General features: G+C 39.7%; 1 protein-coding gene across 1 annotated transcript in view; it reads right to left on the bottom strand.

Moving 5' to 3' along the window:
- The window catches only part of LOC110380376 (EGFR adapter protein), a 114,320-nt gene that overhangs the window by 78,074 nt on the left and 8,732 nt on the right, over nucleotides 1–27,514 (bottom strand). Inside the window, exon 2 of the mRNA XM_049838689.2 lies at nucleotides 4,490–4,570. Coding sequence (XP_049694646.2) covers nucleotides 4,490–4,570 — 81 coding nt within the window. The remainder of the gene's footprint in view (nucleotides 1–4,489; nucleotides 4,571–27,514) is intronic.

Genomic DNA, 27,514 nt, shown 5'->3' with positions numbered 1-27,514 from the left:
CTAACTTCAGTCAGTGATGTAAATAGGTGTTGATTTGTTTTTACAAATAGGGCTACCTCTTATATATATAGGGATGGAAAGGTTAGGATTTTTAATGCTTTGAATTGTGGTAAACAACTTTCCGTAGACTTGAGACCGGTCATTGAACGAATGCATCGCTTTTGAGCTTCAAATATACGATCTCTTTCGCTGCAGTTACCCCAGAATATTATACCATATCTCAATACGGAAGCTACTAATCCATGATACGCGGATACTAACGTATTTAAATTGACTTTTTTAGACAAGTTATAAAGTACGAAAGCATTTTTGGCTAGTTTCTGGGATAAATATTCTCCATGAGGACGCCATGTCAATCTGTCATCTATATTAATTCCTAAAAATTTAGTCACATTGGTTGTATCTATTGTTTGGTCTTTATACTTAGTCTCTACACTATCAGGAAGTTTTCTTTGGTAAAAATGCATGACTTTAGTTTTTTGTAAGTTTATTATAAGATTGTTTTTATTCAGCCAATGTATTAACGATTCAAGTGAGTCATTTATTTCTTTCTCATAGTTTCTTTTATCACCGCATTCAATTGTTACAGTACTATCGTCCGCGAATAATGTCGTAGGTTGATGAACATTAGCAGGTAAGTCATTTATGTAAAGCAGGAATAGTAATGGGCCAAGCACACTACCTTGTGGGACTCCAAATTTAGTGACTCTACGCACACATATTGAAACGTGTACAATGTATAATTATTGTGTATACCTATTTAGTATCACTTTCATAACTTATAGTTTTTCTCAAAATCATTCAAGACAAACTTAAATGAAGACAGAAAGGTTTACTATTGAAAATTATTATTCTTTAGTCTGATGTTAACTAAACAATGACACCTTCCTATGCTGATAATTACAGGACAAACAAACGATAAATCAATGACTGCACTCGAATGATCTGTAGTGTTTGACAGTTGAATCAGAGGCAGTCAGGGACATAGATCAAAACTATGTCAAGTTTATCTACTGCCTGTGATGCAATCGGGAATTCAAACTACACAATGTCGTTCACATACATACGTCAACTACAAATTACATTTTACCGTTCTTAGTATTATGTCTATGTCACTTTCGGTTTTTTCGTTCTCGTAATGTCAAAGCAAATAATATTGAAATTGTATCTTCTGTTTTATGAAAGTCAAAAAACTACTTAAAGTACCTGTATTGGCACAAGTGACCGAATAAGTAGCAAGTGATCCGCGGCACTGTTCACTGAGTTCACGCGTCACTGATGACTGTGTACTGTATTGTTGTTCTCATGCCAGTAGGTTTCACGTCCACTGCACTCATTGCGACTATTTTATTATCTTGGAATTTTAGTTAAATTCCTAGATAATAATCCGTAGTTTTCGAATTGTAACTGAACATGAACTTAAGCTCATTGATGCATTTTACCCAACTATTCTAATCTAAATTTGAATAAGCGATATCTATAAACTGGTACATTTATATACTTTCTTAAATCAGTTTTCGGTTGTGTAGTGGCCAAGTGAGTGGGTCACTAAATAGATTGGAGGTGAGCCGGTGAAAGGGCGCGCGACCCCTCGCGATATAGCTCGCTCTGCTGTGGTGTTTGGTCCCAAATGTGGGGCACAGACAGAGGCCTCATCAAGAGGGGTCACGGGGCTATGCATATTTTGGCTCTTTTTTATAAATTCAGATGTTATGAGCAAGAAAAGTGTCATCAAAGCAGCCACTTGTTTACCACACGTAGTTAGCTAAGTAACTCGTACGTGTTACTGCTGTAAGTAATGATAGTACACAGAAACAGCAGCATTTCATTCAATGTAGGCGAGTGCAGGTCGACAAAGGCAGGTGAGCGAGTTCTCGCTGCACTGACACGAGGTGTTGTTGTTCAGCATGCAACATGCATGTCTGACTGCACTCGCACAATGAGCCGCTTACTGACAGCGAGCGCGCTGGAGTGCCTGAGTACAGCAGCGATCACACAGTAAGCAGAATGTTTTCATTATTTAATAATATAGCCGATCTTCTGGTCTGTATGTACAGCATTCTGTGTTTAAAGTACATTACGTATAATACAAACGTGTAACATAATCACAGTACGTTTCTAATCTTCACCAAAGATTATGTGAACCAGTCGTTGTGGTATTATTTAACGACAATAATAAACCTAGCTAGGGTATCCCTATATAATGGTCTACTTAGTAAAGTCATTCGGTAATGATATCTCAGTATATGAGCGAGTTATGTTACTGTGTCGATGGTGCACTGTGTCGCCAGCACTAAGCAGGGCAAGAGGGCGTGACATCGGGGTCAGCGCGTCACGTGACGTCATCCCTCACTAGCGTCTTGTCACACCAGGGGCTATCCTCTATGTGACTCACACACGACCAGCTATGTTTCATGTTAATGCCCTACCTATTGACTCTATACTAATCTTCCTATTGAATATCTGAGGGCACGGCAGTGCCCCAGCCAAGACTCGAGCAAAGCGGGCACGGCCGTACCATCTTTTCTCGAAGCGTTTCGCGACTATTTCAGCCCCCTGTATCTTCCATGTGAACAAAGCTAGGAGTTTAGGTTTTCGATGACCAAGAGTAAGTATTAGAACAAGCTCAGTCCCAAAATTATAAGAAATTTGAATAAATAGTTTACGAGTTATGAGCGATCAAAGTTACACCATTTTGTCACTGACTCACTCACTGACCGATCATCAAAAGTCTAAGGTACTTCTAGCAAACTTAGAACCTTCAAATTTGGCACCAAGATAGGTTATTAGCTACATATAAAGGGAAAATTATAAAAACCTTAAAACTTAATAAAAAAATAGGAAACAAATTTATATTTGCGGTTTTTCAAGAACATTGTGTATGAATTTTGACTGCATTGATAACTTTGTTATTTATTTATGTACAAAATGTTACTATTTGTTTTATTGTTACGTAGTGTGGTATATTGTTATTATGTATTAAATATACATACATATGAATAAAAAAGCTAGGTTAAAATAAAATGAATAATGATAAAATCTTTCATATTAATGCAGTGCGATAAATACTGCATGCTCGCTCGATAGATGGCGTTGTCCTGGTCTAAATCGCGCTACGGTTTTTAGTTAAAAAACAAATAATTTCATGTGATAGCGCCATCTACCTCTGAAATAAATCTCTTTTATTCTAAAAGATATTCGATTAAAAATTCGACAATTTCGAAATTGTTTAATTTATTTAAAAAAAATGTTGTTTACGTGCTAGTTTAGGTCTACATATTTAGTTTGTTATATATTTAGTTAGTTGCATGTAAGTTAATTTAATTTGTTATATACTTAGAGAAGAAGGAGGCCTACAAAAAATAAATTAGATCCCACCAAAAACATTAAATGTAAAAGCCAATCCTCTACGCAATTCCTCCACCGTAAAAGTTTTGAGATCGCATAGAAGCCAAGTCCTGTTCAACTTTATTTGTAATAATAAATCAATATTTTGTGACTATATCAATAGTTTTGTTCACATTACAATTATATTGTCTTGGCCATGAGCACAAGTTAATAGTCGCTCCCTGAAATAATGTGTAAATACCATTGAATTGATACATTCTATATGGACATGATTTTACGATTGGACTGATTGGAATTTGAGATCACCATGGACCAAACATGCGCCATAGTAAATGTGCAGTTCATGATTTTGGATGATACTGACTGTCGGTCATTTAGTAACAATTGAAAAAACTAAAAGTATTTAATTCTGTGATATTAAACTTCATGATTGACTTTCACCTCTCCAAGATATGCTGTATTATATTTGTAGTTTATTGTGCTCATGGCCAAGTCAATATTATTGTAAAGTGAACGAAACTATTGATATGGTCACAAAATATTGATTTATTATTACAAATAAAGTTGAACAGGACTTGGCTTCTATGCGATCTCAAAACTTTTTACGGTGGAGGAATTGCGTAGAGGATTGGCTTTTTTTACATTTAATGTTTTTGGTGGGATATAATCTACTTCAACATAATATTATATCAATTCATATAGATCTAACTCCTTTGTATTGGTTCTAATTCCTGAAAAGAGTATGAAAAGGCTGTTGTCTAAAATAGCACTTGATATAACGCTTTTGAATACCGAAATAAGGACGGTTGAAGATATAACTTTTATAATACTAATGTAGGTCCAAAATTAGAAACATTGAGCAGTCGACGCATTCCCGAGGCACTCGTAAAATTGGCGAACAAATATAATCTCCATTACCCGGTGGCATTACGTCGAGGTCTTTGTCAAATCTGAATAAAACGTAATAAATACTGAAAGGGAGTTGAGAGTGTTTCGATGTTCTGGAATGTTCGGCAGTGAGTGCAGAAATGGCGTTCACTGTAACCTACGCGTTACATAGAGAGAGCACATAGAGGTAGTACATAAAGGAGTATAAAGGCTAGTTCATAAGGAAAGCAGTTGTGTTGTGTTTTTGACTCACCTTCATGAGGTGTAGATGCGCGGAGACCTGGTCGCCGCGCGCCGCCGGCTCGCCGCCGGACACCGGGAACGAGCCCAGGTACTGCAACAAGAACACGTATAACCCTTATTATGTAATATAACGCATTGCACATACTTCATACTTTATCATAGACATTCACAATGGATTCATTCCGCTACATATTAATATTGTGAATATGTTTATAATCTACATCTTAGTCGACTATAAATATGTGGTACGCTATACATTAATTTTAATCAGAACAAGAGAATGATTAACTGCCAAAACAAGTTCGTTTTTCCCATAAATATTTCAATAATTGACAGGCACACCGTGTCCAGATGACGGATGCTGATAAAGTGTTTAATTCGCGTTGAATTTATAATGAGCGGCGCATAATGAGGTCTGGTCGTGATAAGTGCGGTCCTCCGCCGCCGGCCGTCCACATCGCCGCATTAACATACGGCACGTTATCGACATACCGCACAACACTACTCGCTACATGTCACGCCGGGGGCTGCTGCGGCACATCTCGGAGTTACTGTACTCACTGACAATGTTTACGTCGTCGCAACATAATCACAGGTAACTGTAGGTTGCGTCCCAATAACTTACCTGCCTTACCAACTGCTTCAGACAATTTAATTTCAATAAGCCTCCAAATCCACTTTGAGATTGATCAAAGAATCTTTAAAGCTTTTCGTGGAAAGTCCATGACACGGATACAATATCTCAGTTCTAAGTACTGGAGCAGTTCAACAATGTAACTAATTGCAGGACACATCGGAGCCTGCACATGAATATTTCAAACATAATTGACATATCGTGTTCTTACGGCCGTGATCTGGCACGCCCACCACATAAATATCAATCTGTGCGAATAAGTATAGGGTACACTTAATGCGAGTGCATTGACCCCTGTTTGGAACGCTTGCAATTAATGAAGTTGCCAGCTGAGTCCTTCAACAACAATGGTTGTGGCGATGGTCGCAAGTGTAACCGCGGTGTAGTGGTGTGCATTACCCTCACCCCCGGGAGAGGTGCTCGCGAAGGGCCCGCAATGGACGTAATGACCTCGAGGAGCTATTGAACGCTGTTGATTGCTCACAGCACGTGTGTGCAAAACGATTAATTTGACACACATCACGATACGCGCAGGGGAGCGTATAACAATTAATTAAATAGGGAGCTGGAGTCAAACTAGAGGACTTCTATACTTTATTGGTGAAAACATCAATTAATAATCTTCTGTTCTGTGTATTGGATATTTAAAAAAATCGCAACATAAAATACTAATAAAGTAATAACAGAATCAAAGACATTATAATGACAATCTCCCATCTTTCTGTAATAAAACAATAAGTTGTTACGTCTGCAATCATAGTAAGCTGTTGAGTGAAGCGCAAGTCGCGCGACTAGGCGATGTCGGGCGCATCTCGGTTTAATTACAACGTCGTCGCGATCGGCCGCAGCTCTCATTACATGTCTCAGAGCAAACCCCACTGAAAGCTGCATGCGACGGTGCGTTATTGTCAACTATTCAATGTGTTGCTGCGAACACAGCTTATTATACCCAGACAACTACATCTTTTACTTTACCCATACAATGTTGCTGGTTGAACATGAATTCACTCAGTCGAACAGGACATTTACTAGACAGGTTAATTATAATCATTTCAATAGTATTTCATATCATATCATTTATTGCATTCCATAATGTACATTTGGTGAAAAATATAAAATGATAGAGATAGTCACAATTATGGACCCTAATGGCAAAATAGTTAGAAGAGAGGAAGGCGTTTAATGTAATATAGTAGTATGTATTTTAAAACAGTACACAATTGTTTCGTATTTCAATGCGCAATAAAGTATCTAGCTCTAGTTGAAAGTAATTAGTTGAGAGCAGTGGGTAACGCGATACAGTTTCAGCGGCGCGATGTTCCGTCAATGTCAGGGTCAGTCGCGTGCCGGTATTTCCAATTACGTCGGCTGCCTCTTGCTCAAATAAATGAACGAAGCTAGAGTTCCCCGTTACATTATGCGTGTTACGTGTATTACGTGTAGTGTGTATTGTGTAGTGTCGGTAAGATGACTTAGTAACGCGTAACCGCAGACGCCTCGTGTTGACAGTGCTATGCGCCTAAAGCACTAAGCCTTTAAGCCGTAAGTCTTCTGTTAGCTTTCAAAGTTCAGTTCATTTAATATTTATTTTAGCGTAATATTTGCGGACTTTGAGCATTTCCTCCGAATACTTTAGCCCGAAACGACGTGAGACGCAGGAAATTCTCGCTTATTATTCAGTATCACACGTATATCTATGGGTGGGTGATAATTTATAAGCCTTCACGAGCAGTGATGGTTTCAAGTGAAAAATTCAACAGAATTTTGGAATTAGTGATATTAAAAAACACACAAGTTAAAATATAGTATCATTTTCAGTTCCGAACAACATTTAGAATCGCAAAGGTCATATTATAATACTGTTAGTGTACCGCTTGTCCACAAAGTAAACCCGAGCAGTGAGCAAAGCCGACCGCAAGTGGCTGCGGTCGCGTCGCGTTACCGCGCACCACTCGCCTGTACCTCTGTGTACGCGACTGTACCGCACTTTCATACGCAGGGGGATTACCAATGTGGTCTGCTAAAGTATATTGTGGAAAATGTTTACATTATATTTTGTCTATTTTAGTGGAACTTGATAAGTTAGAGAATTTGCATTTCTATATGCATTTGAGTAAGTGTGGCCGCGAGCTCAGTATGCCACAACAAAAGTACCTAAATGAATTTAGTCTTTACTTAATATTTCTTCACTTTCTCACATCTATTCTATAGACGTGTATTCCTAGATGAAACTATGCAAAGCCTCAGCACCTGTAGACTGGCATAAGGTCACCGCGAGCGATAATAAATTCCCGAGACAGCGCCCTCCCAATCTCGTTACGTCACCGTCACGCTGCCGTCACGCCGCCGTCACGTCGCCGTCACGTCGCCGTCGGCTCCACGCACACGAGACGCATAATTTCCCAGAAGACAGCCACGTTGATGACAGGAGGCGCGCAGAGGAAACTCTACAATGCACGATATTGAAATATAATGATGTTTGAACGCTCACGGCTCGGACGATCTATCGAGTTCAGTTTAGTCTTGCTTATAATTTCGTTTGTAAATGCGACAAGTTTCACAGTAAGGTTTTTTATTTGTGATTTATTTCATAAATAAAGATATTTTTTATACACAAATTCTGATGAAATAAACTTCAGCACATTAGGTACACAAAGTTCCCTTTACGAAAAATAAACAAAGGCACATGTTGAAGATATAAGAAGTTGTTTGTTGAAGGTAGTTGTTGACCCAGTGCGCGAGGTAGCACGGGGTGCAACATGCCGCCGACATAAATTACCGACGAGAACAACTTGTCGCACGGTTTCCTCACTTTACAGCTAAGGACCAACATCTGCCGGCTTTTGTTTTTCGTAAGAAAGTAACAATGTGGCAAAAGTACGAAAACAACCATATTTTATCTCCGTGCTACATGCAAAGTTACATTTACCTATGAAGGTGGAAGCTGTTGTGACTATTACTGAAATAACTAAAGTTTAATCTAAATTACAGAGAAATATAACATGATATGGAAATACACACATAACTCATCTCCTAGCACGGTCGAGTACATATTATATTTAAACATACTATGGGAAATCAACGAGTGTCGCCATCTATCGGGTGGAGTAGACACCAGTTGCAGTCCTGGCTGAAGCACGCTCCTTACAGGCGGTACAGTCGCGAGCACCACGCGTGCGCCCGTCGCGGGAAAACCGCGCTAGATGGCGCCACTCGAACTTCTACCACTACATACTGCTACCTAATATAAAAGTTGCAACTCGTACGCTAGGAAACTTTATTGAAATTTTAGTGCATTAGGTAGTACGGAATAATGCGCGTACAGTGATCAATAAAAACTTTCATAGTTACGATATTTGTTCGGAAGTTTTTATGTGCTGTCCCAAAGCGCAGTAGTTATGTGGTTTATTTGATTGCAGTTCGTTCGATCGCCGCAAATGTGTTAATTTTATAGCCAGTCATATAGAGTGTTATGGCAATTGGTTATCAATCATCGATGAATGTTTTTATAAGCCGTCGTATGGAGTGCCAACATTGATAGCCAGATGCTGCCATAACTGGCGCATTTGGCTCCAACTCGAGCAATTGTAACTTGATGGATACAGCGGATACCTGCACCTACCTGGAACAATGTAATAGCGCTCACCGGCTATCGATAACGATCAGTAATAGTTCAGCATTAAGCTCGGTTTGCCGTGACCCGACGTCCATCAATTTCAGATCGCCACATAGTCGCTCTAGTTACGAGTACTCAGAAGCCATAAAGTCTGATATCCAGTCGCGTCGCAGGATAACTTGTCACACAGTTACTAGATTGCGGAACTCCGATATCGGTAATCTGTTTATCCGGTCGGACTGGGAGTCGACCTCAATTACGTTGACTTCGATATTTGCATCATGGTCTTATTTTAAAATTCAAATATTCAAATGTATGAAATGGAAAACTGCAGAACTATGCTAAACATGTTAACTGTGGCTAACTTTGTAACAAGCCAACACAATTAACTGTCCACAGCAGGAATTACCGCAGTGACGTGGCATTTGGTGGAGTATCGTGAATGCCAGCAGACTGGACATCTGTGCAGTAAGTGATCAGGCGTCTGCTGCTCTCGCTGTGGAGTGGCGCGTGACTGCGCGTCCGGTGTGCCACTCGACCACCGGCTATACGTTACGTCAAGTGACGTGCCAGCCGCACACTACAAGCGTAATTATTCAAACGATACTTCCATGTTCATAAGCATTTACAGGTACTCAAGGAAAACAGTACAATGGTTTGCAATAAAGTAATAATAAAGTATGAATCATGAAAACAATGTCTATTTTAAACAACCAACATAAAATATGTCGGCGTAAAGTTAGTAAGTTGGCAACATTTCCGCCATTGTCAAGTATTTCGATTACAGTAAGCTCGGGTATTTCGCGATGACAATTATGATACGCTCCATCAAGCCTATCGCTTTTTCCAGACCCGACTCAATTTAAACTTGGTTACATCTAGACGTCGTAACTAACTCGCTACAGTGTCGACCTCCACCGACAGACAAATGAACCGCTCCCCTAAACTTTACTGAACGTCACGATGATAAGCTAAACGTTTGCTCTCCCTCTTTTAATTCCACCAACAGTTTAGTATTCATAATGAACACTAGGTCGACACCAGTCTAATCAAGTGGTCGCTTCTTCCGCAAACTTGTAAAGTGTGTCAGGCGCAAGTTGCGCGCTCGGCAATATCTGGAGTGCTTCAATACGCCGTGAAATTTAACATAAACAACACATTAAGATTAGGAATTCATAAAGTTGTAGAGCTCCGTCCAAGTTGTGCGAGGGCAGCGGACCAAGTTGCGGGTAGTTAGGAGACGTCGCCGCTGTTTGTTAGGGTTAGTTGCGAGCTTGTAACCGTGATTACATGTCGCTGTTACTTGTTCCACTGCGCTTAGCTCTGCACTCCATGAACGCTGACAGTCACATCGGTTGAAGTTCTTGTTGATATCCAATCGCTATGCTCTAGGTATGAAGTAACTATGTAAAACATACGATACAATTTTCTTATAGTATAGTAAGTCCACAGCATTTGCATGGAGAAATAATGATAGAGCGAAGTTCTTTTTACGTTATTAGGTCGTTGTTCTTAAGATTGAAATCGCAAGTGAAAGGAAATAGTTATGAAATATGCATATTGCAACAACATACCGCGGTAATCTACGGAATGGTTCTCGGTAAACCTACGCTGAATAACTTATTGCCACTTACACGCGTACTGTGATAGTCTGTTACTAATATAAGTACCTAGGCGCTAGGCACATTACGCCGCTTCGCATTAACATTGCTAAACTACAACAAATGGAACTCCGTAATGAATGCTAATAAACATATCAGCCAGTAATGAAGTTAGCAATAAGTAGCGACGGCGCTAAGTGATCCGTCATGAGTTGTAGTTAAGTTCAGCTAACTTACAGATAGTATCCGCACGTCTGCGGATATCTGTCCATTTAAGTTGGAGTCACCGATGACGTCACTAGTTAACTAGTTATTAACGAGATGATCAGTTTACTGCTTGCTTATCTTGTTGGCGAGATGCTGGTTCATTATTTGTCGGGGAAACTTTTAATTAATTCTCACTGTTCCTAGACGTCGCGTGTAGGTGCTGGGAGTGTTATGAACACGTGTCTAATTACATGAAAATTTTTTCAACATAGGTAGTTGTGTAGTAAAATTCAGTATGTGCACTTGTGCAGGCTAAGCAATTAGACTTATTTTACAAATAGGAAAAAAGAAATCTTGTTATTATTATCCTGAACAAAGCGGATATTCGCAAAAGCGTGAGACTTCTGCGCCTGATTATACCAAATGAATTTGTGTAGAGTAGATCATAAAGTTGGTAAAGCCAGATAACACAGAGCCTCGTTATAATTGTAATGAGCGCTAATGTGCATTCGCTCGCAATAAACACAATTAGGCTCCCGGCGTATCGGCGCGCCTGCGATCGCTCGAGCCCGGCCAGGGCCGCTCGGGAGCTCCGCCGCTCGGGCAGCGCGCGCGATATAAAACTGAGCTAATCCGCTGGTAATTAGCGCCACATAGCTACTGAAGCTATGCAATCTACACGAGCTATATGTACTACCCCAAGTCTAAGTCAAGTAGAATGTGTATTCTATCATATACCGAGTGCAGTAAGCGACAATGGAGGACTCGCAAGATTCTGCAGTTTATCAAAATGAACATGTATTTCTTTTTTTTCAATTAAATGGATTCTTTGTGATAACACATTATAGCACATACCTACATAAGTACATCCAAGCTGACTGATTACTAATTAATACGCCACATTCATTGTCCATAAGCTCCTTTGTTGTTATTTATATAATTAATCAGCCCTTGTGTAGCTGTGTGCTGCTATTCTGGCAGATATTTACCCACTATTGATTGGATGTGACTAATTACTTCAATGAGCAACTAATCGACAAACTCATTGTGTATTCCATCATCGTCGGCGAACACTTGACGACAACTAGTCTCATTGTAGGCTCGATATGATTGAACGCGTTCTCATTAGCAAAACACTCAATCCCAAGAAGCCTGAACAGAAATTCCTTATTTAACTAAATATATTCTTACTGAGCCCTATTATGCCATAAATAAATACTAAACAATGACCGGATTGCTTGGGAAATATTTATTGGACAAAAGTTTGAAAAGCACTCGTGAAAAATTCATTGATGGAATAGCTCCGGTGGGCGACTTGAATGAAGGTCCATCATGTTGTTAGGGCTAATTAAATAATCTCCTCCGGTAAACAATATTAGCGCAGTTTTCTCAGAGAGTATTGCCTGTAAGCCGGGGAGGTTTATTGGGCCTCTATTTACGTGAAGCGATCGCCGCAAATAGAATGTGGGCCACGGCATCACGTCCTCTACACAATTAGCGACAGACGTGTTGCGTGGCTGTGGTGTAGCTGTGGCGGTGCTGCGGCTACGAGTAGCCACACTGTGTACTGTGTATACTGGTAGCAGATGTGAATACAGGTATTGGTAACTGTTTGAATTGACAGACCTACATACAAGCCATATTGAGATAATTCCCGTTTACCTTGTAGATTTAATTATAGACAATACACAAGTGTTTTTATAAGCCATTTCCTCATATGTATCATAGCCGTGTGTGGGCAGTTCACTGGATAATAAAGTCCCCGGGGCTCATCATATATAAGTAGCTAATGTATGAACAATATCATGTCCTCTTACAAGTGTCTATGATACAGCATCGCTCTGTCTCTGTCGCACGCTTTATTAAATTGACGTCAGTTTGGGGCGAGACGACAAACAACAACAAATAAAACATTCTTCAATCAAGTTATTGACAATAACAATTCCATTAAAATTACGACCAGATAACAATAGCATTACACTTTACGGAGGCGTGAAAGGGTAGAATGGGGAACGATCTAATGATTACAGTAAAATAAAGGAAATGAAAAACGAGATTAAAACACGAAGAGAGAGACTGAGTCGAAAACTCGAAAGACACAAAGATAAAGTTTCCTCACACACACACACACAAGCCAAAACTTACTAATGTATCGAACAATCAGATTGTCTGGACACAGACTCGAGGTCATTTCAACGTCCAAGCTATCAACTTTAATGCGCGTGATATAATTAAACGTAACATGAAAGCTTACAAAACGCCGCGACCGCCGCAGATCGACGCCGAGATAACACAATATCGCGAGATATGAATCAAACTATCCGCTCACCCACTATAAATGCCTTGCAATTTCATACGTATTAATACATCAAAGCCAATAAGATTTATGTTCTATATTTGGGTATCAAAAGTGCATGTTTAGGTAATTGTTTGGTGAATGAGCTGAACAGTGTTAGGGGTGAGGTGAGCAGGGCGCAGCTGTGTCGAGACGCGATAACGTCGCACCTAAACCAACACGGCGATCTATCTCACCCAGCGCTGGACTACACCCGCCACGATACTACGCTCGTCATTAATCTGCCTCAAATTGAACAAAAACAGATAGTTATAGCTGATAGTCAACTGTCACATGAAGTTACAATTTATTGAAGCGTCAAAGGACATTGTTCCGGCTCCATACATGTTCTGCCTAAGAACCGTTCGAATGGAAAGTGACTTCTATAAACTCTTTAAATTATATGGAATCCTATGAAATAAGTTTTCACGAACGGACACTTCAGGAAACTAAAATAATTACGAAAAAAGTTAATATTTTGAGGTTATAAATAAAAAATAACCAAGCTTGCGTGAAATATCAGAGTAGTATTAATTAAAAATCAAACTTCACTATACAAAATATCAACAACACTATGTACAGCTCTATATGTTCTCTTCTAGATCTAGGGAAAGACTACTCTACTAGATACTGGGAAAAGAGATAGTACCTAGTCAAGTTTAAGAGAATTCTTTGACAATGATCATTTTATAAAGTTGCATTTTCTGTCTGTCCCTATGAATGCTTTAGATCTTTAAAACTACGCAATGGATTTGGGTGCGATTTTTTTAAATAGATAGAGTAGGTCAAGAGGATGGTTTAAACCAAGGTTTTACATTGCCACCGTGCGAAGACGGGGCGTGTGACTAGTTTTCATAAATGCTTAGAATTTGTATGAAAAACAACTACCTAAACGCTTTTGCTTTCAACGTTACGTTTCTTAATATATAGTGAATCTACTTTGGATTTGTGATAAAACGCATAAGTATCCAAAATGGAAGAGTTCCATTCACCACAATTCATAAAATATCGATGTTATTACGATAGAGAATTATTTATTTAAATGATTGTTACTACTTTTATATAAGACAGTTACCTAGCTATCTACATGCCATAAGGCGGGAATCGAACCCGCGGTCTATTACCAAGAAGGCACAGACCATACCTACTAAAAATGTCACACCACACAAAATAATTTAACAGTTAAAGTAAGGTTTACCAATAACAATGAGGTTTTCGAGGATGTGCAATAAAAACAATATTTATATTCAATTAAAGGTTTTTAATCATCAATATTTCTCAATAATATATTATCTAAGAACTGAGCAGGGGGTTCAATTGAATTTTGGTATCTCGCCCAGCTTAAATACCAGATAATAGTCATTATGTGGGCACAACAGCCCACTGTTCTACGCCCAACGATACAATTGCAACAGTATGCCTGATGGTAGGAGCTTCTTACAAAGTACACAATTGCGTCCAACAGTGCATTGCATCTTATTATGCTCGACTGCTTCAGACCAACACGTCGTACATAAGGTCATGAGCTTCAACCTGTAATAAATAAATACAATAAAACATTAGTAAATGTCAAGTAACTTGCAATTGTGGCAATTAATTTGAAAACCGAGAAATTGTGTGCTTATGAAAACATAAGTAGGTAGTATATATGTAATAAATTCTTATCAAAATTAGAAAAACACTTTCGTAGACCACTTACCATACGGGGAACAGTCCATTTTTGTATGCAACGAAGTATAGGTCAGTGGGTCGTCTTAGGGGCGGAGTTAGATATCTTCGTTTTCTAATACCAAAGAACCTCCAGCAGATCCACAATTTATACAATATACTATATTCTGCATCCATTGTTGTAATTATAATACAACTAAATTCGATCACAGACAGAGCAATATCCGAAAATGCCAGGAAAATCCAGTCTTTTACACACAGCCGAGTCTACCAAGTACGCAATCTAATCGGAGTCCGTAATCAAGCCAAAGTTGTTAGAATAAAACCATAAAACGCATAGAAAATCACAAAAGAAACGATAGTCGCAAAGCAATCAAACTGACTTCTATCAAACTGACTGAAGTACACCAGTGTTGCCAATTACGAAAACTATAATCCTACTCGAATGCCAAGCTAGAAATTCGCGATTTCGCTTAAAACATATAGAATACTAGTTTTTTTCTAGCTAGTCAATTTAGGTATTTAAATGAATAAAGTGTTAGCAACTAATTTTAATAACCGACTTCGGAAAGGAGGTTCTCAATTCGGTCCGTATTTACCGAAATCGCGAAAACTTCCGAAACTGGCAGCACTGGCCGACGGAAACATTTTATAAGGCATCAATAATTGTGACCCAACTTTTTATTTGGAATTTATTTATTTGAAGTGTCCGTGGAAAACTAAAATATGTTTCAAACAATAAAAAATTAAATGAAAATTATAGTATAATTTATATTCACATCGGTTCTTAGGCCAAAATTGAACAATGTCCTTTACAAATTTTAAAAGCAATTTTGTATAAGTAAAGCTGTATATCGAAACTGAGATAGATCTACTATCTAGTAACATTGTCTACGTTAACAGCTTAGATGAAGACATGCCACTTATTTATGCACATACAAAAGATTGAGCGAAATGAGTTAGTTATGAAATGCAAGCTCGGCACACTGGGCGGAGTTGTGCAAGTTAACAACTTTATGAATATGAATCTCATAGCGCTCATAATGCTATGCGGAATATATTCGCGACGACGCGCCGTCGTACGTACTGTGTACCTCACACGCCTCGTAAAAGATAGCCTGCTTTAAATCATAGACTATGACCACTCAATCCAGCATCACCCCCTACTGATTACAATATCTAGCAGCAACATTAGTACTCGGGAAGTAGTTTGCATCACAGTTCGAACTCAAGAAATATACGTTCAAATTTTCCAGATAAGTGGCGTAAAAACTGTACGAAGAAGTTCGAGTTGTTTAACTTAGTAATAGCATCCGCGCAGGTGAGCACTCCGCAACTGACTGGACGTGATCAGATTGATCGACCGCCAACTAACGCAACACAGAACATTTGCAGCGTGATGACCAGGGGATAAATCAAGATCATGATTATTGCAAGATGAAGTTGGTGGATGTTGTTGCAATAAACAGGCGTAAGCGTCACTCCATACACACGCGTTACATACCGTATCGGCTGTAATTTATTTATCGAGATTGCCGAACATGATACATAATTTAGATTTCAGTTCACCAAACTATTTTGTTATTAATCTGTTTTATTAATGTTTGGAAAATAATTTAATCCAGAAACAACAACAACAAATATTATTTATAGAATCGATCAAAAGCCTAAAACAAACATTGGGAATAGATAATTAGATAATTTGTCATTTCCAACGAGCGAGCGGTGTCGGAGAAACATGAAATAGTTTAATTAATTGCGCAACATTTGTATTGTAAAATTAATTAGGAAATGTATTTCCATTGCAAATTCTAGTACACCTAAATGCATCTGAGCTGATTTATGAATTTGTAAATAGGTAAAGGTCTAAGGCAGCAATTGTCGTTTTTATCATATAAGCATGCGACCCAGAAAGTGTCTACACGGATCTTCATACACATACTAGATTTGTTTACCCAGTGGGATTAAACATGAGCTCACATGCAAGTGCGCGCGAGTGCCTGACGCGGCGAGCTGGCGGGCGCGCGGGGCTGCGGGGATGCGGGGTGCGGGGCGCGGGCGGGGGTGCTGGATGTCACTCAAACCGCGCAAACTTAATTAAAATCCGCACAAATAGTTAGCACAAGCATCGCGCTGCCGCCAACAAATCACGCGCAAGCCATAAGCGGCAGCGGGGTGCGTCTCACACACTGCAAATGATGCACCAATCGTTCATTTATCATATTTTATCTATCAGAATATACAAAGTATTTAATTATTGTTACGTCACATAAACAGCAAAATGCAAGTTATCAAATATTATCATTACAGTTTTCTGATTTGGAAGGTCGAGACAGTGAAACATTCTTGAACTTATATACTCAATTTAAATATCTCAACAAGCAGAATGAATCTGCAGAGAGTAATTACGGGATTGGTAACGAGCTCACATAAAGACGCCTCCCGCCCTATTGTAATTCAAGCTGTCGAATTAGATGACGCTCCATAGATGTTACTTTTATTTACAGCCTATAAATCTTAATGGATTTACTCGAGATAGAAGCAATAACCAATTTAAAGTTTGATGGATTCGTTTCGAGTAATGCGTTTTACAACAATCTGCAGAAGCTTCTGGGAATTCTCCATTATGTTCTGCAAAATATTTTAAAATGAAAAATGCACTAACTGCTTAGTACTAAAGTAATGTATTTGGATCTCTCTGTTAATTAATTTCCACAAATAGCGAGGCCACGTTTTTATTTTCAATCTCATTAAATATTTAATAGACTGTCGCCGCTCGCGTAATACTTGCGCCGCGTCAGGTCCTCCACTATCGTTTGGTAAGTTGCCGAAGCCACTTGAGTCGCTCCTACGATTTGCATAAGTTTTAATCAAAGAAGTGAGTGCGAGTAGCAGTGGACGGGCCTCTCGACACACTCGCTGCCAACACGACTCATCTTTTAATTCCACTCCGGCCGAGTTGACGAGCAAAAACCGTACTTAGTTGCAGAAAGTTCAGCGTTACAAGATGTTCACTAAATGTCCCTTTGAGTGCGGTATAGAGAGTCACGGTATTGCCAGGATTATCCGGCTGCCTAATACGATGCCTAGTGCTTTGTGCTACTACTCTAAGACTTTACTAAGGACTTGATTAAAGGTCGTCGTGATTAACAATGATTGTTTTACATTCAGTATTGTATATTCTTGTTGAGCTTCAATGAGGTCAAGCAAGTAACAATAATGAACGACGGACTAGTACAATGAAGGGTCAGTGCTGGAGGTGGCTCGAGCTCATGATGTGCGGACAGTCGGACGGCGCGCTCACGTGTGGCTGCCGGCGCGTGCTCCAATTAACTACAAGCTACAAGTCATACAACTAGCCGCAGTTTGTGATTTCAACTAAGTTTATACTATGTACCCAGTTATGAGGAAAATCCTACGTTGATAGTCGGGGTTAATACAGTTATTTCACTATTGTACATGAGTCTACAAAGATATGTAGATTACAAAGCAGATAATATTCATTACATAGAGTACATAATTTACCGATGAATCCATCATAATCCATTCCGCATGATCATGCATTAAAACCAATCAATGGCTATCTAAATCAAACAGCGTTGGCAATAATCGGCGAACACTCGTAAATAAGCGACGAGTTAGAAATGTAATAACGTGAACACACTTCATGAATATTCATCACGAGCTATAAGCGTGTGCCCAAAGTATTCTGTTACCCACTGATTTGTCACTCGATTATTGACTGGCAAAACAACTGACAATAACTACCAACTCGTTGTTATTAAACATATGACATCTTTTAAATGCAAATTCCGAATGTTTGTTACTGACCAACTTTCACACAACTGGATTGTCGTGGTGGCCTAGTGGGCAAAGAATCAACCTCTCGAGTGTGAGGGCGCGGGTTCGGTTCCAGGTCAGGCAAGTACCAATGCAACTTTTTCTAAGTTTGTATGTACTTTCTAAGTATATCTTAGACACCAATGACTGTGTTTCGGATGGCACGTTAAACTGTAGATCCCGGCTGTCATTGAACATCCTTGGCAGTCGTTACGGGTAGTCAGAAGCCAGTAAGTCTGACACCAGTCTAACCATGGGTATCGGGTTGCCCGGGTAACTGGGTTGAGGAGGTCAGATAGGCAGTCGCTTCTTGTAAAGCACTGGTACTCAGCTGAATCCGGTTAGACTGGAAGCCGACCCCAACATAGTTTGGGAAAAAGGCTCGGAGGATGATGATGATGTTACTGACCAACTTACTGGTGTATTGTTCTAGTCAGTAAATGAAAAATGTAGTTAGACTAGCAATTTTATTATAGTATTTGAGCTTAATATACACATAGTAATAGGGAGTGTAGTCGACAAGCACATATTAAGCTGCACTAATCGGTGTGGTCGTGTGAACGCGCCATAAAACTGAACGCGCGGCCGTTGTCACTGCGCTCGCTGTCACCACCACTGACTGAGTGTCTGCTTGTTATAGCGAGGGATCTATCCAACTATTATCAGCCAATATATCAACCACTTCACAGAGCAAAACACACAAATCATAATACACAACCCCCAGGACGCAAATTAGATAAGTTCTGAAGCGAATCTAATTAAGGCCTTATTTAAAATTGTGTCTTCAGCAACCAGCTAACGAGAAACTCAGACTAATTTCTTACTTCACCGAGGGTTTTTTTCGTTAAAATAAGTTCACAACATGAATAATTTCAGTAGGTAAAACATTATATTTGAACAGCTCACAGTTCTCAAACACACACTAATGTGATGATGTTATATTTCACCACTTTTAAGAATCCTTTGTACTGAAATAAGTCTGAAAACACTTTACATATAAATTGTACAAAATCGATGTCTGTCTGTATTACAGCGGCATGTACTTAATAATGAGTTTATTATGTAAAACCGCTGAAGACAACGACACAATCCCGTCACGAGGAGCGCCCCACAGGAAACTTTGAGCATTAAGCTTATTTGTCAGGTGTATAAATAAATAAGGCTTTTCTTTAACACGGGCTCAGCAGATTTTGTGAATTGTTATTAGCTATTTCGGTTTGCGTTTTGTTTCGTCGCGAAAATGGCTATTAGAATTTGTTTTTGTAACAATAATAAAACAAACAAATAGCCTAGCTCTGGCCTTCATACCTACATGCTCTTTGTGAAGAATGCTCGGAAAACTAATGAGGAGAAGTTGTTTAGTGTTATCCTAAAGCATTCCTGACAAGTCAGCGCAGTCGTTTGAGTGCCTCGTGCGTGTATAGCAGCAGGCAGTGTGTGTATGTTTGCGTACAACTCGCACGCGATACATTCGCGCGATATCCTCAGTTGTTTGTGTTGCTTCCGCGTCTACCGCGCTAAGTAAAATTTTTGAACGGATCATGCTAGATCAGATGTCCAGACATTTCAACCTCAATCATATATTCCATGACCACCAGTTTGGTTTCTCGAAGGGTAGATGTACTACAGACGCAGGTGTCAGGCTAGTGACTCAAATCCTAGAAGCCTGGGAGAACTCACAGAACGCCTTAGGTGTATTCTGTGACCTTTCCAAGGCGTTTGATTGCGTGGATCACAACACTCTTATTTGTAAACTAAACCATTACGGAATTCGTGGTAAAGCTCTCAAACTTGTCTTATCCTATTTGTCAGACAGACAGCAAAAAGTAGATATAAACGGATCAACATCTTCAGGGTCATTAGTTATAAAAAATCGGTAAAAAAACTTTTAAGTTAAACGGTTTTATCTTATGTGCACTGAAAACTAGAAAATAAAAAAAAAACTGTTACTTACCTTAAACCTACGTAGATGGTCCCGGTCATATTAGACTAAAATAAAAACGTGGGGCCTATTACCTAACTATTGCTGTAATACTTTCTTCTAGAGGTATAATAGGTGTGGATTGCATCGACTTACTATAATCGTAACTGGAGATTTTGACAATCAATAATATAATCAGCCGTAGCGGCTTCACCAGCGAACGCCGAGCTCACGATCTACTAAAGTATAAAGATATGCTTTGCAATAGGTAGGATTTCAGAGGGCCCCACGTTTTTATTTTAGTCTAATATGACCGGGACCACCTACGTAGGTTTAAGGTAAGTAACAGTTTTTTTTTTATTTTCTAGTTTTCAGTGCACATAAGATAAAACCGTTTAACTTAAAAGTTTTTTTACCGATTTTTTATTTTCTAGTTTTTAGTATTTAATGAAAATACCGAATATTCCTCATTCTATATATGGGTCAGCAGCGGTGAGGGAGTGCCAAACTCTTACTGACTAAAAATCCGTTGTGTTTCGTCGTAAGCCTTTTATATACCAAGACCACGGTAACTCTTTCGAACAATCCCCCAGCCCAGGCAGGCCTTGTTGGGCCCCGCTGGGGTTGCTGACAGTATTCTACTTGACTAGCCCTTTCATTTGATACCCATATTGAGGGGGTTGTGGATATGTAATCCGCCATTTTGTACCTGCGGCCATCTTGGATTTACAATGTTATTGATATTACTATATTGTATTGTCATCGGAATTCAAGGTGTGTACCAAATTTCAGAACAATCTGACAACAGGAACATACTTAAATTTGAATTACTAAATTTGACCCAAGAAAGAATAAATAATAAAACAAACAGGGTGAGCTAAATAAAACCGTTTAAAAATGGGCGTGCCTCAAGGTTCAATACTGGGCCCCTTTCTATTTCTTGCATATATTAATGATCTTCCGTACATGATGTCTGACATGGCAGATGTAATTCTATTTGCAGATGACACTTCCCTTATTTTTAAAATTAATAGAAAAGAATCTAGCCATGTACATGCAGATGATTGCCTGGCTACTCTTTCAAAATGGTTTGCTGCCAATAATCTATTACTAAACAGCACAAAAACAAAATGTATAAAATTCGCGTTACCCAATGTAGCCCAAGCTGATCTCAACATCACGCTTGAGGGCAATAAACTAGACTTAATTAAAGAAACCACCTTCTTGGGCATCACCTTAGATTCAACTTTACAATGGGGTGCCCACATTACAGCCTTGTCGGCTAAACTTAGTTCTGCAGCTTTTGCAGTAAGAAAAATAAAGCAACTTACGGATGTAGCAACGGCTAGGCTAGTATATTTCGCCTACTTTCACAGTCTAATGTCTTATGGCACTTTACTGTGGGGGGCAGCGGCTGACGTAGAATCTGTTTTTATACTTCAGAAACGGGCAATTCGAGCTATATATAATATGGGACCTCGCGAATCACTGAGAGAGTTTTTTAAAGAAATCAATATTCTCACGTTGCCTTCTCTCTATATTCTTGAAAACATCATGTTTGTTCGAAAAAATTTACACCGGTACGAGGTAAAAAGCGACATTCACAATATTAATACCAGAAATAAGCATAAAATAGTCGTCCCAAAATTTAGATTAAGCAAAACAAACAAATCGTTTCTAGGGAATAGTGTTCGGTTTTACAATAAGCTACCTAAATGTATAACAGACCTTACTGATAAAAAATTCAAGAATGTCGTCAAGTCTACTCTTATTAAGAGAGCATACTATAAAATCAAAGACTATATTGACGACAAGGATGTATGGCGTTAGTCCTACATTGCACAAGTGGCTTCCCTGGCGACTGGCAGGCTGTCTAGGAATATCTCTGTCCTCATTAATGTTCTTGCTCTTATCATGTTGTTATTATTATTATTTCTTTTTTCTTTTGCTTTATATAACTTGGTGTGTTTAATTTATTAACTTCTTAAAATAGTTTGTATAATAATTTTCTCTTATAACTTCCTAGTTCAACTTGCATTGTATAACTTTCTCAAAGTCAACCCAAAAAATATTGTAAACATTTCTTTTTCATGTTATTATCGTATGTATCAATACATACAAATTGTAACACTTATTATGTTTTTAAAAAGAGTAACCATGGAGTTTCTTGCCCGTTCTTCTCCATAGGAAGCTACTTTTGGAATGGGCAACTAGAAGCAAACTTATTTATAATTTTGACGTTCATAAGTGCTTGTAAAGGCCTACATGAAATAAATGATTTGATTTGATTTGATTTGATTTGATACCGATTTATTCCGCTTGTAAATTTAATTAGATTTTAATCTAGATAATTTTGCATTTGTTTGAGTCGGCCTGTGGGATACACTCACAATCTCAGGCGCTCTCATTGTGCGCACTGCTTTACGACTCGTGTTTCACACGCTTCAGATGATACCCTCCTTTACAACTTTGTTTTCCACACAGAACACACGTTGTGTTATGTAGCTCTAATAAGATATTCATAAATAATTTATCTAGGTACTATAAGTCTGCGAATTGCTAGATGTGCTGAAAAATGGCGGCAGCGCCATCGCGGCATGAGATCGTAAAAATATAACAACACAATACCACAGCGGAGCATAAACCCGAGTCTACATAAACTAGATAAAAAGCTCAGCTAGATATATTGTTCTCGAGCAGTTTTTCATGTATTGTGTGTCTCATCTAGATTATTGGAGCAGATAACATATTCATCGTGGTGGGCGAGAGGTTACATCGGAGGATAAAGTTCAACTACCTTCGATTATAGACGTCTGTGTTTTTGTCGCCTATTGTAATGTATGCGGTCACTGCTAGCTATTAGTATGCAGCTGACACCGCTTCAACATGTTATTGAGTAAAACTGTCGCACAACGAAAAGCTTAAGCTTCGTAATTAGTTTTGATAGCATTAAATGAGATTAAGTAGTTAAGGTCCTATTTTTGCCAAAGAGTTGTTTTTTTTTTAATATTTCATCTCAATTTACGTGACTGGCTTATTATATCTACAAAGGCGTATGACGCTATACTTTGTCGATAGCCGCGTGGTGCAACTGTGCTCGTGTTGTGTACCCGGTGACAGAAGCGACGCGTGCACAAAGGCTGGCCTACACCTGTCGCTGCGGATAAACGACACATTCTTCTTTAATGAAATATTTTTATACGCTTACACTATCGATTCCAGCAAGCGGTTTTGGAGCACGTCAGATTATATTTTACAGGAAACTTTTAGAATTTCCACGCCATTTTCTGCCAGTTAATCAGACCGGGTGACAAGAGCGGAGTTAATCCTTTGAGCTGCTTGAAAAATTGGTTTGAATACTATGGTGTGATGCAGTTAATAGATGCATTATATTTTTATAGTTTCTTTTCCTGATTTAGACAGGTATTAAGATAGATAGAACGCCAGCATGAAAAATTCCCACGGGGAACAAATGAAGCGTCGTGAAGTAGCTAATACTTCAGCAAACGAGACTAATATAGTGGACAGCACGATGAACAGAGGGAAAATATTCTATATACATGTGGGAGCGTCAAAAGGAGCCTCGCGGCGGTCATGGCTGTCACGTTGCATCTCGGGCGTTGTAACGACCGGAATTCAAAAAATAAAGGCACGCTTGTGTAGTCCACCGTTCCATTATTTGGTTTCTTCACCATTTTATTCACAATCACACACAATCGGTAAGATGGAATGAGATTTCGAGCCAATAGGTTAGTATGTGCACAATTCAGTTGGCACCTGTCACCAGAATGACTGCTGCCATCACTCATCGTGACACTTACTACTCTATTCGGGGTTACCCGCTCATAACTTTAATGTTATCAACGCGCCGACACGGCCGTCCTGCATTATCACACGTCCTCGTGTGTACCGTTTCATCTTACAGTCTACTCCGTTCGGTCACCCTGACCCCTCAAATAACTCCCTTTGCTCATGTTATACAACAACTTACAGTGGTTACAAGTTTGAAGTCCAAACGAAACAAAATGTTTCCCTAAAGTCACACTTTTCGTAAGTCAATGCCAGACGGGCCATTTGCTGCCACACAGGTTAGTCATTGCCACAGAGGCGAATCATTGCCATGCAAGATACTCATTGCCACGCAGGCTAGTCATTTCCACACAGGCTACTTATTGCCACACAGGCTAGTCGTTGCCACACAGGATAGTCGTTGCCACACAGGCTAGTTATTGCCTCACAGGCTAGTCATTGCCATACAGGCCAGTTATTGCCACACAGGCTTGTCATTGCCACACAGGCCAGTTATTGCCACAAGGGCTAGTCATTGCCACACAGGCCAGTTATTGCCACACAGGCTAGTCATTGCCACACAGGCCAGTTATTGCCACACAGGCTAGTTATTGCCACAAAGGCTAGTCATTGCCACACAGGCTAGTCATTGCCATACAGGCTAGTCGTTGCCACACAGGCTAGTCATGACACAACAGGCTAGTAGCTGTCACACAGGTTTCCCTTAGCCAAGCTATCAGACACATGTTACCAACTGTACCACCGATGTATACGGGTCTCTTCCTGGTCACCCCGATGCCGTCACACAGGCCAACGAGTCTCTTCCAAGTCACCCCGATACCCATCATAGGTACAGCTTAACACAATAAAAACAACAGTACCGCAGACTTTACACAGGTCTCTTCCTGGTGACCCCAATGCCATCACGAGGCCAACGGGTCTTTTTCAAGTCACCCGGTATCCGTCATTGGTACAACTTAGCGCCAAATGTTACCAAAAATCTATAGTCTGATGCACATTTAATCAATCAATGACGCAAAAACTGAAATATTGTAACTTGGGGTTTTAATTTTTAACGCGATTGAAACTGCCTCTCAAGTTTATAAATGTCGTATGACAAATAACCTCAACGTACAGCAAAAATGGATCGGTCTCACCGGGTTTCCACTCAAAGTGCGTGATGATGCGCTCATCGCTATGGCGCGCAGTACAGCGGCTTCACGTTCGCAGGCACCACGGAGATGCACGAGCACCGACACTCTAAACTCACGGTGACACGTCAAGCTCCGCAGGCAGCTGGGATGCTCCATTCACGACCGTAATTTTGTCGCCATATTGCACGATAATCACCATCATTGTTGAAACATGAAAATTAGATAAATTCGGTTAATTTTCTAGCATACCTTCGATAACAAGCTCGACTTTAAAAAAAAAAATGGAAACCGATACCATAACCATAACCGTGGTTACCATACTTGTACCTTCACTGAAATTCTTTATAAACCTGCTTCTAAAAAACACCATTTTAAATAATCGACGTTCCATTTTTTTTTGAGTCGTTATTTAGCACTATAAGGATTGCAATCTTCATGTGGTAAATTCTCCCGAAACCCGTTCACAAAATTCTTGTTCTACATAGACAGCTCCATGAACATTATGTTGCAGTACGAGATGTTTCCACCCAGGATTCTTCCTTGTGATAGCAGTGTCGTATCAGACATATTTTTTTTTGCTACTAGCGTTTTCAATTTTTTTTTTTGAACACGTAGCAGGGCAATCCTTAACACATGTGGGCATTCGGATTACATCCCACTTCTGATGTGGGAGCGTCAAAAGGAGCCTCGCGGCGGTCATGGCTGTCACGTTGCATCTCGGGCGTTGTAACGACCGGAATTCAAAAAATAAAGGCACGCTTGTGTAGTCCACCGTTCCATTATTTGGTTTCTTCACCATTTTATTCACAATCACACACAATCGGTAAGATGGAATGAGATTTCGAGCCAATAGGTTAGTATGTGCACAATTCAGTTGGCACCTGTCACCAGAATGACTGCTGCCATCACTCATCGTGACACTTACTACTCTATTCGGGGTTACCCGCTCATAACTTTAATGTTATCAACGCGCCGACATACATATATAATGTGCAGTAAAGTTAGTGCAGTTTGTATGGAAACTGAGTGCAGCCACGCTGCAGACGTCGCCGACTTCAGTGAGCCTGTGTGAGAGTGGCGACTCGTGAACACTTCGTTAGCTTACATTCAACTCACAAACACTTGTACACTGGCTAATACCGCGACATTGCACCCCGCCGCGGTTGTCTTCACGTGTTCCTGGTCTGCCAGTTCTATTCCGGTGGACGAACAATGTGACTGTGTACAATTAATACGGTAGGTACGTATGATCCGAGTAGGTAATTATGTTCGTTCTCCTTACTAAACTTGCGGGAAGTTATGGCAACACGATTGCTATTTTGCGGAGCTTTTGAAATTTATTTTAAAACCCACTATGCGCCTCACATGTACTCTGATATAACTCGAACACGAATATCGATTCCATCACTCCATTTTGGAATTATAATCTAGCTTTAAAAGGCGTGCAGAGGTAAAAAACGCATCGATCTCGGGCGTTGGTATGATGCCTACCTATTACTGCCACATTAGCATACAGTTCCATAAAAAAAACTCATAATCATAACAGTTCATCAAGTACAAATAAAGGAGCCGAGTATAACGAGCTACACTCACAAATTATTCCATATTGACTTGCAAATTACACAAAAAAAATGCTAAAATATGTGATTTATTCGGATGCCCACGCGATCCTAGTCCAATGTGACAAATACACCAATTTTATATTCAACCGTCGCGCACTTCCACAGAGTATTTGTGTCAAACTCCCAGAAACGATGGTAGGTATAGTACGTCGGCTAAGTTAATAGTTAGTACCTACTGGCGAAAATATCAAGTGAAGTTGCGTCAAGGACGAGCGGCGCGCGTGCCGACACTCTGCGGCGAGCGGGAATCCCCGACCGACACCGCGGCGCACGCACACAGAACAACCACTTCCTCCACGAAACAACTGTATTAGCTACCCCTAAACTAAAACCGTAGAAGGTACATTATGTAACAGAAAATGTTATTCATTTATGCGGAAAGCGCGTCAATTTACCGAAAAGCCAAAAGGCCTGACCAAAACCACACGTGGGCTATAATAAATGTAACAAATGTGCGCGTTTACCCTATCAAATGAATACCTGTTGCTGAGCAACAAGTTACTGAAGCTAGACTGAAAGGGTGAGACTTGTTAAGAAACTCGCTGTGTAGCACTTACCGGAGTGTGCCTTCTGTAAGTGTACCTGTCTAGCGACGCGATGTGTGCCGAGTGCGGAAAAATTACTGGTCTCACGTGTCGGCGCTTACCT

The sequence above is a fragment of the Helicoverpa armigera genome, chromosome 12, assembly GCF_030705265.1.
Source record: "Helicoverpa armigera isolate CAAS_96S chromosome 12, ASM3070526v1, whole genome shotgun sequence".
Classification (NCBI taxonomy): Eukaryota; Metazoa; Arthropoda; class Insecta; order Lepidoptera; family Noctuidae; genus Helicoverpa; species Helicoverpa armigera.
Note: the sequence above shows the minus strand (reverse complement) of the source record. Positions and strands in the feature narration are given on the sequence as shown.